Raw genomic sequence first — 16,720 nt, forward strand, 5'->3', positions numbered from 1 at the left:
GTAAGTTTAGTTTACCTTACCTACGTACTAAAACTAAACATTCTAAAATTTCTAAAAAAACATTTCTCGTCTAGTGTAGGTAGTGTAGGTAGACTGGAGAGAGGAGAGAGACAGAGAGAAGAATCTTCGAGTCAGCTTCGTTACGCTCTAATTTTATCATTTAAATTTGATAATAATAAAACATTTATTACCTATTAATTAAACCCTTTTGGTAGATGTATTTTTTCGCATATTGGTCAAAAAGGTTGTATATTGTATTCCAGACTATAGGGCGCCCGCCAAGGCTCTCCCAAACATTTGAGTAGCCCGCGGATCAGAAAGGTTGGCGACCGCTGGTCTATGATCCAAGCTTCGTCTGTCGAAGTAAGCACCCCTGTGAGTTTAATAACTTTTTAATGGATTACAATTTTTATAATTCATTGAGTTTTTATGCAACCCAAAAACTGTTATTTTGTTGACACTTAAAAAGAATATTTTTAAGTGTTGAAATTTAAAATAATAAATTACGTGTTGTTTTCACCTAGGTGGACTGCACCTCGTTTGACATAATCGGGAAAGTGTCCATTGAGGTGCGTTATGAGATCCACCGAGGTGCATTGAAGTATTGAAGACCACCAGGATGTACTTCTGTCATGTTTCCTTGTACCTATTTTCGAAGAAAAAAAAAACGTAACTGACTCTTCTGCAGACATTGAGAAACGAAGGGTACAAGTTATCATTGACGCACCTCTGAGGACCACCATTGTGCATCTCGGTGGACACCTTTTGAACCTACCAAATGACTATTAAATCTTGTTTATAAGTGTCATTTTTATTTTATTTATATTCAACATCTTGTACAATGAACGCACATGAGATATAAATTATTATTATTATTTTATTTTATTGGAAACCCTTTTTTTGGTACTTTTCCCTTAATTTTTGTACTTCTGTTGACATTTTGTGCACCTTGTTTAGATTGTGTACACGCGCCCTTAAGGCGCGTAATTTTAAAAACAAACAACGTTCTCCAGAATATGTTTTCATCATCTTTTTATTGTGTCAATCATTTTGAATTAAAGAATATAAAATGATTATAATACCTTTCATTAATAATTGGTCTGTCTTTTATTTTATAGTAACTAATTAAACATGGCGCGGTCGGTGAAAACGTAAATGTCCAGTGTCCAGATAGATAATATAGCACACTGATGAAAAGTTGAAGAGAGCTGTACAATTTGGAATCTTGTGAGTAGTAGAAATCAATGATGGAGTTTAACAAGCCTGATATTCTCAGCTTCACTGGAAATATTTCTGAAAACTTTCGGGTTTTCAAAGAAGATGTTTCTATCTATTTCACTGCCACAAAGACTACCAATGAACAAAATGATATCCAGGTGGCTCGTCTCAAGAATTTGCTTGGTCCAGAAGGTCGCAAAGTATATCGATCCATCAACACAACAGAACCTGGTAAGGAAACAGTCCTTAGTATTATGAAAACATTGGAAGATCATTGCATTCCAAAGAAGAATGAAACTATGGAAATCTTTAAATTTCTATCCCGACATCAAGGTCCTAATGAGCCATTTGAAAGATTTTATGTGGCACTGAAATCATTGATACTTTCATGTGGTTTTGGTGACCAAGAGGAAAAACTACTCAAGTCTCAAATCATCTTGGGCATCAACTCCAAGACTACACAACAGAAGCTACTGATGTCGGAAAACAATGTTTCTCTTCAGAAAGTTGTGGATTACTGCTTAGCTATAGAGCAGAGTGAAACCAATCTAAAGACTTTGAGTCTAGAACATGAAGGTGCTTCAAGTATGGAGGTATTTGAATCCCAGCCACAAAAGTTCAATTGCTCTAATTGTGGTTTCAAGCATGTTAAAAACAAATGTGGTGCTTATGGAAAGCAATGCCACAAGTGTCATCGTATGAACCACTATAGTTCTATGTGCAGGCAGAGGTCTGTCAACAGGACAAGACAAACTCACAATATATCAAAAGTTCAAGCTAATGAAGATCAGCATGATCAGCAAGACAATTTCTCACTTAATTTGATTGGAATAGCAGAGGTAAAATCCTCTGCTCGTAACAAGTGGCATGAGGATTTAGATGTTGAAGGCAGTTCCGTGGAGTTCAAAATTGACACTGGTGCTGAGACAAATATAATTCCCTATTCAGTGTACAATAAGTTCCCAGAAGAAATTAAAAAATTGGTACGTGAAACTCCTGTCAAGCTGGAAGTCTATGGTGGTTTCATTATTGTTCCATATGGTATTATAAGACTTAATGTTAGCTACAATGGCACATCTGTCTCCGAAGATTTCTTTATTGTTAGCGAAAAGAATTGCAGGCCAATTTTAGGTTTAGCAACCTGTAGGTCTTTACATATTATCCCAAGCATAAATGTAAGTACTAAACACATTGTCAATGTTCAGGATTTTATTGAAACTCACAAAGAGGTATTCACAGGCCTAGGCTGTTTGCCTGGTGAGTTGAAGCTGAAATTGAAAGAAAATGCAATCCCTGTCAGTAACCCTGCAAGACGGGTACCATACAAGTTAATGGATAGGTTGAAAGTAACCCTAGAGTCTCTTGAATCAAAAGGCATAATTTCTAAGGCTGAACCCTCAGAGTGGTGCAGTAATTTGGTTATTCTTGAGAAAAAATCAGGGGACTTACGGCTGTGTATTGATCCAAAAGAGTTAAACCCTAACCTTATGAGAGATTATTTCATGATACCCACCATTGAACAATTGTCAAGTGAAATTGGTAACAAGCAATATTATTGTGTATTTGACCTTAAAGATGGTTTTTATCAAATCAAGTTAGATGAGGCATCTTCCAAATTATGTTCATTCAGTACTCCATTTGGTATATACAAATTCCTGAGGGCCCCTTTTGGGTTGTCAGTTTTGCCAGAACACTTTCAAAAACTGACCCAAAATTTGTTTGGTAGTATCAAGGGTGTGAAAGTATACTTTGATGATATCATAGCTTGTGCAAATTCTCTGGAAGAGTTATCAACCTTCTTCAACACATTTTTTCTCCAAAAGGAGCGAAATAAATGACTGTCAGACTCTGTCGCAGGTGGAATTTTTGATCTACATTTTCAGAAATTGAGCCTGATCGAAATTCCAATGCCAAGTTGAAATTGAGAGAATGTTGAAGGAATTGACATTCAGCATTTTCAGCAGACACGAAAAACTGGGAATGCAGACTTGGCCTTAATTTTCTGATCTCACCACTTTTATATAGGCCGACATTTTTGGATAGGAACTTGGCCTTTTTTTTCACATTTGTGTTTTTGTGGGTATACTTTAGCTATCACGCTTAGTTTTAGACTAGGTGACTAGGAGGATTAAGATTTCAGCTCCATGTGGGAAACCTGCGGTACAATGAGACACTCGGAACATACACATAGAGTTATTAGACAATTACAATAGTGGCGAGGAGGATGAGATCTCGTTGGTAAATCTCAAGATACCCCTTGGAAATTATGTCCTCAGCTGAAGACCGAAATCAGACAGCACAAATGTCAATGCAAGGTACTGTGTTTAATATAGACCTATTTTCCGACAATTTGACCTGGACTAGATGGGTACCTACAGAGGCTAGAGGCTGCTTTCCGTATTTTCAGTATTACGGACAATGTCAAGGAACGGGATTATCCGTTACATTACATGGGCAGCAAGACATTTGATCTGCTCCTGCTGTCTGATAAGCTTTCACCCGAGAATCCTACTGACAAAACCTACAGTCAAATAGTTGATATACTGAAGGGTGTGGACTCATTGGAGAAAAAGTTGTAGTGGAAAATGACGTACAAGAAAAATTCACAGAGTATAATGGTCACGGGATAAAAACTCGTGGAAGAGTTAGCTGACATTGTAGATAATATTTTTTATGTTGCTAAACAGAATAATGTTAAGTTTAATCCAGACAAAATTCAGTATTTTGTTAAGGAAGTTAATTATTTGGGCATGAAATTTAATTCCTTCGGTATAAAACCAGATCAAAATAGAGTTTTGGCAATAAAAAACCTCCAAGCACCAAGGAACAGGACAGAATTACAAAGTATAATTGGAATGATAAATTTTCTAAGGCCATTCATATGTAACTTGTCAGAGTTGCTTGTCCCATTCAGAAATTTGCTAAAAAAGGATGTAATTTTTTCATGGGACAAGAATCATGATGCCCAGTTAGACAAAATTAAAGATATTATTTGCAACCTGTCCTTACTTAGCAATTTTGACGGTGAAAAACCAGTGGTAATACAAGCTGATGCAAGCCAATATGCTGCTGGTTGTACGTTATTGCAAGATAACAAACCTGTATTTTTTGCTAGTAAATGTTTGTCTGCTAGTGAGTCCAATTTTGCACAAATTGAAAAGGAGCTTTTGGCAATCACATTTGCTTTTAATAAGTTTCATAACTATCTCTATGGCCATTCTAATATTACAGTGTATACTGACCATTCTCCCCTGGTGTCAATTATTAAAAAATCTATGAGTAGTGTACAAAACAATAGAATTAGAAGATTAAGATTAAAACTGTTACCCTATTCATTTGAACTGAAATACTTGCCTGGCAAACATATGTACATTGCTGACTTATTGTCTCGGAATATTAAAACTGAATCTGTGAGTGATGATGATTCTCTCACAGAATATGTGCATGTGGTGGGTACTGAACTTACATTCAAAAATGATAGTTTTCAAAAACTTGTTGAGGCCTCTCAGTCTGATTCTTCCCTTATCAAAATATTTGAATTTTATCAAAAAGGTTGGCCAAAATCACTCTCTGAGAATGAGAATGACTCTGATCTATCTCATTATTACAATATGAAATCAGAAATCACTTGTGAGAATGGTTTAGTTTATTTTAATAACAGGATTATTATTCCCAAGGCAAAAAGACAGTATATCCTTGATTTGTTACATGAAACCCATACTAACTTTAATAAAAGTAAAATTATTGTTCAAAATTTTTTCTATTGGCCTGGAATATTATCCGATGTTCGAAATTTAATAATGTCATGTAATATTTGTCAAACAGTTCAGAGATCAAAAATAAAAGAACCACTCAAATCCCATGACATCCCTGAAATTCCATTTCATAAAGTGGGTGTGGACATTGCAGAGTATAAACAAATACCATACCTTGTACTCATAGACTATTATTCACGTTGGATTGAAGTTGTAAAATTAGCCAATAAGTCTTGTTCCTCTGTAATAAGTGTACTCAAGAGCATTTTTAGCCGTTTTGGAATTCCAAAAACTGTCATATCGGACAATGTCCCTTTTAATTCCAATGAATTTTCAAATTTTTGTAAAGAATGGAATTTTGATCTTGAAACTATAAGCCCACATCACTCTTGTAGTAATGGTCTTGCAGAAAAAGCTGTAGGAATTGTAAAAAAGATGTTTCAAAAAGCAGAATTAGACAGACAAGATATAAATCTGTATCTTCTGAATTATAGAAACAGTCCTGTTGCCAACCTGGAGTACTCTCCTGCCCAACTATTGTTCAGTAGAAATTTGAGATCAAAATTACCAATCTCCTCCCATGATTTAAAACCTAAAATTATACAAGATCCTAAAATATGTAGTAAAGTAGGACAAACGGAGACCTATAATAAGACCAGTTTAAAACAGGAAACTGTATTCTCTCAAAAGGATGATGTATGGGTACAAAATATTAAGCTGAAAATTTGGGAACCAGCAAGAATTGTGAAGGTTTTGAATCATAGATCATATCTTGTTAAAATGATGAATACTGGCAAACTTTTTAGAAGAAATGCTCATTATTTGAGAAAGAGAGCAAATAATTTTGAGTGTCAAGATTTCAGTGATCATAGTTTTAATGACATTGATGTCCCTGTTAATAATGATAATTTCCCTGGTAATAATGATGATTACATTGATGACCCAGGTAACCAGTCAGTTCAGATGTCCCCTCATTGTCAGACTTCAGATCAGATATCCCCTCGTCGTCAGACCTCCCGATATGTCACAAGGTCTGGTCGTGAAATTATAAAACCCATAAGGTACACATAAAAAAAAGAGAGTTGTTTAGATTGTGTACACGCGCCCTTAAGGCGCGTAATTTTAAAAACAAACAACGTTCTCCAGAATATGTTTTCATCATCTTTTTATTGTGTCAATCATTTTGAATTAAAGAATATAAAATGATTATAATACCTTTCATTAATAATTGGTCTGTCTTTTATTTTATAGTAACTAATTAAACACACCTCAGTGGACGAATATTTTAAAAACGGCGCATTTTAGGAAATTATTGAAAAAATTGAGTGACGAGGTATACTGCGCAATAGTAGAGTGGAAAAGCATCATGAAAAGTGCATTTTAAAATTTATTACTTAAAATTCATCCTCTGCCACTTTTTGACCTGTTTTTGCGCCAGTTTAAGAGAACCACCCTTTTATATTTTTCCCTAAAAATGCTCAAAATATGGAAAAAATTGCAAAAAAAAGTATGACAAAATAAGCCTTTTTAAGCTTTTTATGGCATTTATCCAAATTTTGCTAGAATAGGTAGGTATGGCAAAATAGTAAGGCGCCATGGCAATATGGCATTTGAACTTCTCTGCTTATGTTTGAAAACAAGATTACACTACCCATTTTAAAACAATGTCCAAATGAATGTATCTCTTCCCAATACCAAACAAGTACAAGACGAAGACAAAAAACCAAGTATATACTACACAAGTTTTTAGGTTTGTTGGCGTTCGGCCCACATAAGTGTAGTCGCCAGCACTGACGAAGCTCCAGAACCCACGCTATGGCCTTCTTGAGATCTCAAGGCAAAGATCATGTAAAATATACAGGGTGGAAGCAAATTATAGGGACAACGGCCAGGAGGTGTTAGGTATATTGGACTATTTTTTTTTTTTTTTTTTTTTTTTTTAAAATTTTCAGAAAAATGGTTTTTTTTTGCCCGGTTTTATGTCCCCCTTGTACCTAGCAACACAATCAAAATTTTAGGTTTGTTTTTTGATTCCCGTTTATCTTGGAAAAAACACTTTGATTATACTAGAACTAGAGCTATAAAAGCCATTGATATTTTAAAAATGCTGAATAACAGAACCATGGATTAAGTAGAAAAGTCTTATTAAGACTTTACAAATGTTATGTTCGGCCCATCATTGAATACGGAGCACCTATTTATGGATCTGCCAGTGATAAACAACTATCTAGACTTGAACCCATCCAAAATATGGCACTACGAATATCTACTGGAGCCTTTAAATCTAGCCGAATAGAAAATCTTCAAGCCGATGCAGGTGAGCCTCCATTAAATTTTAGGCGTTACTACTTAAGTGGAAATTATATCGCCAAAGTTATTTATAACATTAATAACCCCATGAGGGATATAATCATGAACATATCCAGACATGGCAGGGACTTAATATTTGTTAATAGTTCCAAACCCTTAGCTGTTAGGTTTTCCGAATGGATTGACCTCAAGAATATATACCCTCTTCTTCGCCTTCCATCTTGCCCTTATCCCCCATGGCAAATCAGATTCCCTCAATTTGAGAAAATTTCAGCTTCTACTAAACACTCTGTTTTACCTCAAGAATTTCAACTCAAATACTGCGAATATATCAACAAGAATAGACAGAACAATTCACTGGTCTGTTTTACTGATGGATCCAAAAGTTGCAGAGGTGTGGGAAGTGCTCATAAGATTAATCAAGAAATGTCCACTTATAGACTGAACCCCTTATCTTCAAGTTTTACAGCTGAGGCCTTTGCAATGGAAATGTGCTTGAATAATTTGATTAACCACCCAATAGCCGACAACATACTGATTTTCACTGATTCGAAAAGCTTGATCTCATCTATGCAACAGTTATTCTGTAGAAACATATTAATACATGATATTCAAGTGGCATGCCATAAACTAATCCTAAAAGGAAATAACGTTAAAATCATTTGGATACCATCGCACTGTGGTATAGCAGGGAACGAAGAGGTTGACAAGGCAGCTCAGTCATTTACCAATGCCCAAATTTATTCCCTAATCACACCTGTTGATTTAAAAGCTTTCTTAAAAAATGAATTTAAGAAAAAATGGCAAATTTGGTGGGATAATATCCAACCTCCCAATAAAATTAAAGAAATTAAAGATACAGTTAAAGGGTGTGGCCTCATTGGAGAAAAAGTCGTAGTGGAAAATGACGTACAAGAAAAATTCACAGAGTATAATGGTCACGGGATAAAAACTCGGGTGATAAAACCATCATAGCATACAAAATCCCACAGTAAAAGCATCAAAGGATACAATTTCATAGTAGAAAACCCTTGTAGAAGAAAAAATCTCCCAGTAAAAACTTCATTCAATAAAATTTCACAAGAGAAAACCCTCATACGGGATAATTTCACACAGTAAAAAGCTCGCAGAGTAAAATTTCGGACAAGTAAAATATCATGTGGGAAAATATCACTGGATAAAATATTCATTGCAGAAAAAACTCAGAGCGTAAAATATCATACAGGTAAATTTCATAGAAGAAAACAATCACAGGAGAAAAATTCAAAGCATAAAAACCTCATCAAAGAAAAAATCCCCACAAGAAAAACGTCATCGCGTAAAAGTTCGTTGGATACAATGGTCGTTTTGGTAGTGATGGGCTGAGTGAATGATTTTACTCGAGTGGACTCTAGTTTGACTTTACTTGAGTCCACTCGATTATTATTTTGTTCCACTCGAGTGGAAAAAAAAACTTCTCATTGAGTTCTCTGACCCGAGTTCACTCGCCACATATAATTGCAACATGCAGTTTCTACTCGAGTACAAATCTATTCGTCAGAAAAACTATTCCTTTGAACGAGTTGAATGATTCACTTCACTACCCCCCTCTCCCCTCTTACTAGATGATGATAATGATGATGATGCAAGAAAGAAAACTGAAGAGGGGGAGGGGTATAGTGGTATACCCGTATGCCGAGAGTTTCCGAACGAAAATCCGAATATCATCGATCTGCAATGCATACTATCCACTCGCTCGCCTACTCGAGTGAGAAATCAGCGCTCCTAGATAACAAATCGGCAATGAGCACGAACGACCTACTGTACGTAGTGTTAAAGCGCTTTAAAGGAAAAAAAAGGAAAAAAAAATCGGCAATGTGCATGAGCCTACCACGTAAGTATTCTACTTCTAAATCATATTTTAACAGTAACAATTTCATTCTCTGTAGTCTATCAGAAGGTACTTCACATGATTTTTTCTTAAAGATAGAAATCAAGGGTAAATGGTCTGTTTGAATTTTTACTTTCTTGCCATAGATGTAATTATGGTACTTGCGACAGGAGAAGACAATTGAAAGCATTTCTTTTTCTATTTGTGAATAGTTAACTTCACTTGGAGTTAAGCTCCTTGAACCAAAGGCAACAGGCTGGTTACCTTGTATCATACTTAGAACTATCAGTTTGAATAAGAATTGGTTCATTTTGGTCGAAGTTTTTTAATGTAGGCTGACTACTAACAATAGGTTTGAGTTTGTCTACAGCATCTTGCTGAGACCTAGTCCAACACCAAACTGTATTTTTCCTCAAAAGTTCTCTCAGTGGAGCAGTAATTTCGGACATATGAGGAATAAAATCTCTGAGAAAATTAAAGAAACCAAGAAGAGCTTGTAATTCGGGCGATTGTCGATTCCTCCGATTTCATATACCGATTCCCCCGATCGCAAATTTTGAAGTCTCAAGGGTTTGCTTCTATTCCCCCGATAGTTAAAAAAAAGGTATAATTATGTCGATTCCCCCGATGAATAGAAAATTAAAAACAGGATTTTAATTCATATTTATACACTTTTCATAGCTGGATGTGGTCTTACCCTCTAATATACAAAACACTAGGGGTATGTATTGGTGATTTTTGTAACCAAAAACCAAATTTGAAACCAAAATGCTGTCCTGTAATTCCCTTACATTGTTAGGGGTTTTTATAGCCTGAATGGCTGCAATTCTATCCTCATCCAGCTGAGAGCCTTCCTTGGAAAATTTAAGGCCAAGATAAATTATTTCAGATTTTACAAATTGAAATTTACTAGAATTGAACTTCACGTTGAGCTCTACAGCTCTATCAAACACTTGTTTCAGTGTGGTTAAATGTTCATCTACACTCTTACTGGCAATTATCAAAATAAACAATAACATCTTTAATTAATATTTCCAAAACATTTGAATGTCAATGTCTCCTTCTGGAATACCTCTGGAGCAGAAGATTATAATATTTAGAAGACAAATCTGATGCAAAAATGAGAGCAAATTTATTTTAGGATTCCAAAATCAAATCCTAATGGAGAATGAATCCTCGAATGAACAAATCGGACTGGCTGAAGTGTCCAACCAGTCCGAAAATATTACATACCTCCCAAACTAAAATAAAAAATACATATGTGACAAATTATTATGGAGTATATCGTTCAGGAGGTTTGGAAACTCTACCACTTCTTGTCAAAGTTACGTTATCCCTAGCTATATTTGTATCAGCACCCGAAATTGAATTTTGAGACACCAATGTTTTAAACAATTGACAATGCCTCCTTGTCTATTTGAGAATAGTTTTTCTCACTCGAATTCAAAGTTCGAGAAGTAAAAGCAATAGGCCTTTCACTACCATCGGGCATTCTATGAGCAATAACACCACCTATACCATAAGCACTACTATCACAAGACACAATAATATCCAAATTAGGATTGTAGTGCGTTAGAACGTTAGCGGATAATATCATTTTTTTAACCTTATGAAATGCCGAATTCTGACTCTCAGACCAAACAAATTTCTTATTCTTTCTCAAAAGTTCATACAATGGAGCCAATGTAGAGGACAGTTTTGGTAAAAACTTTGAATAATAATTAATAAATCCTAAAAAAGACTTGACTTGTGTTACATCTTTGGGAATAGGTACTTCATTAATTGCCTTCATTCTACTTTCAGGAATAGAACATCCTAAATCACCTATTTCGTAACCTAGGAACTCAACTTTATTCTTGAAAAGTTGGCATTTTTCCTTACTCAGCGTTAGGTTGCATTCTTTAAGTCTATTTAAAACTTGTCGCAACCTATCCAAATGTTCTGCATGAGTTTTACCCGTGATAACAATATCGTCAAAGAAAGAAGCTACTCCTGGAATGCCTTGAATAATGCGAGTTTCAATTTCGCGATTAAATAAACCACCTGAGGAAGATACCCCAAAGGGAACCCTGTTGTATACAAAAAGACCTTTGTGGGTATTAATGGTAGTGAGTAATTTGGATGGTTCGTCCAGTTCCAACTGTAGGTAAGCCTGAGATAAATCTAATTTACTCCAAATTTTACCACCTCCAAGAGAATGAATAATATCATCTATACGAGGTACTGGGTACTTGTCGACTATCAAATGTTTATTGATAGAAACCTTATAGTCCCCGCAAATGCGAATAGAACCATTTGGTTTAACCACAGGAACTATGGGAGAACTCCAGTCAGAACTTTCAACAGGAGTTACTATCTGATTTTTAACCAAATCATCTAAAGCTTGAGAAACTTTATCTCGTAAAGCGAAAGGAACCTGTCTTGGTCTGTGAAAAATAGGTTTAACGTTATCTTGTAAATATAAAGTGAACTTCTTCTTATTATAACAACCCAACGTATCGGAAAAAACATCGGGGTATTCTTTCATAATGTCCTCTTCAGATAAACTATCGATAAAAAAACTGTCAATAGAAATATTTAACTCCTTAATCCAACCCCTGCCAAGAATAGACTGGCCCTGAGGAACAATATAAAGTTCCAAAATCTTGTCCTGATCGTTAAGTTTTACCCTAGCTTTCAAAATACCTTCAGGAATGATAGCACCACCATTGTAATTACGAAAAGTGATATGTGTAGGGTATAAACGTAACTTGGACAAATTTGGGAAGTTATCTAAAATACTCCTTGGCAAAACCGTGACGGGGCTGCCAGTATCAATTAGAAAATCGATAGAGTTACCTTCAACAGGTACTGTCAAATAGACTGGACTGACGAAATTAACATTCGAAGAATCACTATCCTGGAAAGAGTAAATGTTAGAAATATCGGTATCATCATGATGAGAACAGGCAGGGTCACCAATTGCATCCACTTGATAAATTTTATTCGCCATTGGCTTCCCATTCAACTTCGCAGGACAGGCATTGGTAATGTGACCTTTATTCAAACAGAATTTGCAAGAAAATTTCTTAAATTTGCATGTACGAAAATTGTGATTTGTCTTTCCGCACGCGTAACATTTCAACTTGGTCAAATTGGGTAATGGACTCGTAGAATGAGATACTGGATACACCGCCAGAACATTGGACATATTTCCTACAGGAAGAGTACTTTGACTGGCTTCTTTATTAAGCGCCGTCTCCAAGGTATCTGGCAAGTCTGAAATACTTGCCTGGCAAACATATGTACATTGCTGACTTATTGTCTCGCAATATTAAAACTGAATCTGTAAGTGATGATGATTCTCTCACAGAATATGTGCATGTGGTGGGTACTGAGCTTACATTCAAAAATGATAGTTTTCAAAAACTTGTTGAGGCCTCTCAGTCTGATTCTTCCCTTATCAAAATATTTGAATTTTATCAAAAAGGTTGGCCAAAATCACTCTCTGAGAATGAGAATGACTCTGATCTATCTCATTATTACAATATGAAATCAGAAATCACTTGTGAGAATGGTTTAGTTTATTTTAATAACAGGATTATTATTCCCAAGGCAAAAAGACAGTATATCCTTGATTTGTTACATGAAACCCATACTAACTTTAATAAAAGTAAAATTATTGTTCAAAATTTTTTCTATTGGCCTGGAATATTATCCGATGTTCGAAATTTAATAATGTCATGTAATATTTGTCAAACAGTTCAGAGATCAAAAATAAAAGAACCACTCAAATCCCATGACATCCCTGAAATTCCATTTCATAAAGTGGGTGTGGACATTGCAGAGTATAAACAAATACCATACCTTGTACTCATAGACTATTATTCACGTTGGATTGAAGTTGTAAAATTAGCCAATAAGTCTTGTTCCTCTGTAATAAGTGTACTCAAGAGCATTTTTAGCCGTTTTGGAATTCCAAAAACTGTCATATCGGACAATGTCCCTTTTAATTCCAATGAATTTTCAAATTTTTGTAAAGAATGGAATTTTGATCTTGAAACTATAAGCCCACATCACTCTTGTAGTAATGGTCTTGCAGAAAAAGCTGTAGGAATTGTAAAAAAGATGTTTCAAAAAGCAGAATTAGACAGACAAGATATAAATCTGTATCTTCTGAATTATAGAAACAGTCCTGTTGCCAACCTGGAGTACTCTCCTGCCCAACTATTGTTCAGTAGAAATTTGAGATCAAAATTACCAATCTCCTCCCATGATTTAAAACCTAAAATTATACAAGATCCTAAAATATGTAGTAAAGTAGGACAAACGGAGACCTATAATAAGACCAGTTTAAAACAGGAAACTGTATTCTCTCAAAAGGATGATGTATGGGTACAAAATATTAAGCTGAAAATTTGGGAACCAGCAAGAATTGTGAAGGTTTTGAATCATAGATCATATCTTGTTAAAATGATGAATACTGGCAAACTTTTTAGAAGAAATGCTCATTATTTGAGAAAGAGAGCAAATAATTTTGAGTGTCAAGATTTCAGTGATCATAGTTTTAATGACATTGATGTCCCTGTTAATAATGATAATTTCCCTGGTAATAATGATGATTACATTGATGACCCAGGTAACCAGTCAGTTCAGATGTCCCCTCATTGTCAGACTTCAGATCAGATATCCCCTCGTCGTCAGACCTCCCGATATGTCACAAGGTCTGGTCGTGAAATTATAAAACCCATAAGGTACACATAAAAAAAAAGAAAAAAAAAAGAGAGTTGTTTAGATTGTGTACACGCGATACACAATAATATCCAAATTAGGATTGTAGTGCGTTAGAACGTTAGCGGATAATATCATCTTTTTAACCTTATGAAATGCTGAATTCTGACTCTCAGACCAAACAAATTGCTTATTCTTTCTCAAAAGTTCATACAATGGAGCCAATGTAGAGGACAGGTTTGGTAAAAACTTTGAATAATAATTAATAAATCCTAAAAAAGACTTGACTTGGGTTACATCTTTGGGAATAGGTACTTCATTAATTGCCTTCATTCTACTTTCAGGAATAGAACATCCTAAATCACCTATTTCGTAACCTAGGAACTCAACTTTATTCTTGAAAAGTTGACATTTTTCCTTACTCAGCGTTAGGTTGCATTCTTTCAGTCTATTTAAAACTTGTCGCAACCTATCCAAATGTTCTGCATGAGTTTTACCCGTAATAACAATATCGTCAAAAAGAAGGAATGCCTTGAATAATGCGAGTTTCAATTTCGCGATTAAATAAACCACCTGAGGAAGATACCCCAAAGGGAACCCTGTTGTATACAAAAAGACCTTTGTGGGTATTAATGGTAGTGAGTAATTTGGATGGTTCGTCCAGTTCCAACTGTAGGTAAGCCTGAGATAAATCTAATTTACTCCAAATTTTACCACCTCCAAGAGAATGAATAATATCATCTATACGAGGTACTGGGTACTTGTCGACTATCAAATGTTTATTGATAGAAACCTTATAGTCCCCGCAAATGCGAATAGAACCATTTGGTTTAACCACAGGAACTATGGGAGAACTCCAGTCAGAACTCTCAACAGGAGTTACTATCTGATTTTTAACCAAATCATCTAAAGCTTGAGAAACTTTATCTCGTAAAGCAAAAGGAACCTGTCTTGGTCTGTGGAAAATAGGTTTAACGTTATCTTGTAAATATAATGTGAACTTCTTCTTATTATAACAACCCAACGTATCGGAAAAAACTTCGGGGTATTCTTTCATAATGTCTTCTTCAGTTTAGATAAACTATGGATAAAAAAACTGTCAATAGAGATATTCAACTCGTTAATCCAACCCCTGCCAAGAATAGACTGGCCCTGAGGAACAATATAAAGTTCCAAAATCTTGTCCTGATCGTTAAGTTTTACCCTAGCTTTCAAAATACCTTCAGGAATGATAGCACCTCCATTGTAATTACGAAAAGTGGTATGTGTAGGGTATAAACGTAACTTGGACAAATTTGGGTAGTTATCTAAAATACTCCTTGGCAAAACCGTGACGGGGCTGCCAGTATCAATTAGAAAATCGATAGAGTTACCTTCTACAGGTACTGTCAAATAGACTGGACTGACGAAATTAACATTCGAAGAATCACTATCCTGCAAAGTGTAAATGTTAGAAATATAGGTATCATCATGATGAGAACAGGCAGGGTCCCCAATTGCATCCACTTGATGAATCTTCTTCGCCACTGGCTTCCCATTCAACTTCGCAGGACAGGCATTGGTAATGTGACCTTTATTCAAACAGAATTTGCAAGAAAATTTCTTAAATTTGCATGTACGAAAATTGTGATTTGTCTTTCCGCACGCGTAACATGTCAGCTTGGCCGAATTGGATAATGGACTCGTAGAGACGTAGAACGAGATACTGGGTTCACCGCCAGAACATTGGACATATTTCCTACAGGAAGAGTACTTTGACTGGCTTCTTTATTAAGCGCCGTCTCCAAGGTATCTGGCAAGGTTAAAGTAAGACCCTTTTCACAGAGCTCATCGAGTATTTTACCTTGCTGTAACCCTGTAACTAACTTGTCTTTTAGGACGTTTTCCAATTGGTTACCAAAATTGCATACCATTGCCAGCTTTTTAATTCTCAAATACCATTGGTTAATAGACTCACCAGGAAGTTATTTTAAATCATAAAACTCAATCCTTTTTCTGAAAATGGAAACACGAGGGGCGAAGTGAAGTCGCAGGATCTCGCACAGCTCAACGTAAGACTTACAGGACGGACTTTCCGGATCGCAAAGTTGGCGCAAAACTTGAACAGTTTTCTCGCCAATAGCAGATAGGAGAATAGGGACTTTACGGCTCTCCTCAATCCTGTTTGCCAACATGAACATGTCCACCACTTCTTTGTAGACAAGCCAATCATTGTTATGGTCAAATACAGGAATCGAACCAATGGTCCCCGACATCTGGACTCCGTCAACGAATTCGGTGAGCGTATACAGCAGAAAACAACATACGAATAATTTTGGTATATTCATCAATAAGAAGTGTGAAATTGAAAATGATCTTTTATTCTCGTCGCCATTTATAATATTTAGAAGACAAATCTGATGCAAAAATGAGAACAAATTTATTTTAGGATTCCAAAATCAAATCCTAATGGAGAATGGATCTTCGAATGAACAAATCGGACTGGCTGAAGTGTCCAACCAGTCCGAAAATATTACATAGTGATGCACCTATTTATTGTTATAGAACTCTTATGACCAGGACCACAATCTAAGTTTGAGCTTGGTTCAAGTTATTCTCATTTCTAACAGGTTGATTTAAATTTCATCGTTATACCAAAAAGACATCTAAGAAATCTGAAGAATCCAAATGGACTACTATAAGTACCTACATACGTCTCTCGAACCCTCTGATAATGGAATATGGTAAAATCCATCCTTTAGATCAAGTACGAAAAAACTTCTTTTCCTGAAAGTTGGGCTTTAATCTATATAAATAAAATTGTAGATTTGTCTGTACATTGCTTAGAATCGTGAAATTTTTAGTTATTCTTACTCCT

The 16,720-nt window shown here is 35.5% G+C and overlaps 1 protein-coding gene across 3 annotated transcripts; it reads left to right on the plus strand.

Annotated features, from left to right (window-relative positions):
- The first annotated feature begins 862 nt into the window (after positions 1-862).
- LOC113470024 (uncharacterized protein K02A2.6-like) lies at positions 863-13,933 on the plus strand. Of its 3 annotated transcripts, none has more exons than XM_026828156.1 (3): positions 863-3,005; positions 3,864-4,581; positions 12,434-13,930. In XM_026828156.1, the coding sequence occupies exons 1-3, from the start codon at positions 1,245-1,247 to the stop codon at positions 13,894-13,896; spliced, it is 3,942 nt and encodes a 1,313-aa protein (XP_026683957.1). In that variant the 5' UTR covers positions 863-1,244; the 3' UTR covers positions 13,897-13,930. The 3 variants fall into 3 exon arrangements, with proteins under 3 accessions (XP_026683957.1, XP_026683958.1, XP_026683956.1); XM_026828157.1 differs by having other exon boundaries at positions 865-3,005; positions 3,864-6,034; positions 13,887-13,933; XM_026828155.1 differs by lacking the exon at positions 12,434-13,930 and having other exon boundaries at positions 866-3,005; positions 3,864-6,198.
- Positions 13,934-16,720: the final 2,787 nt, after the last annotated feature.

The sequence above is a fragment of the Diaphorina citri genome, unplaced genomic scaffold (assembly GCF_000475195.1).
Source record: "Diaphorina citri unplaced genomic scaffold, Diaci psyllid genome assembly version 1.1 scaffold1346, whole genome shotgun sequence".
Lineage (NCBI taxonomy): Eukaryota > Metazoa > Arthropoda > Insecta > Hemiptera > Psyllidae > Diaphorina > Diaphorina citri.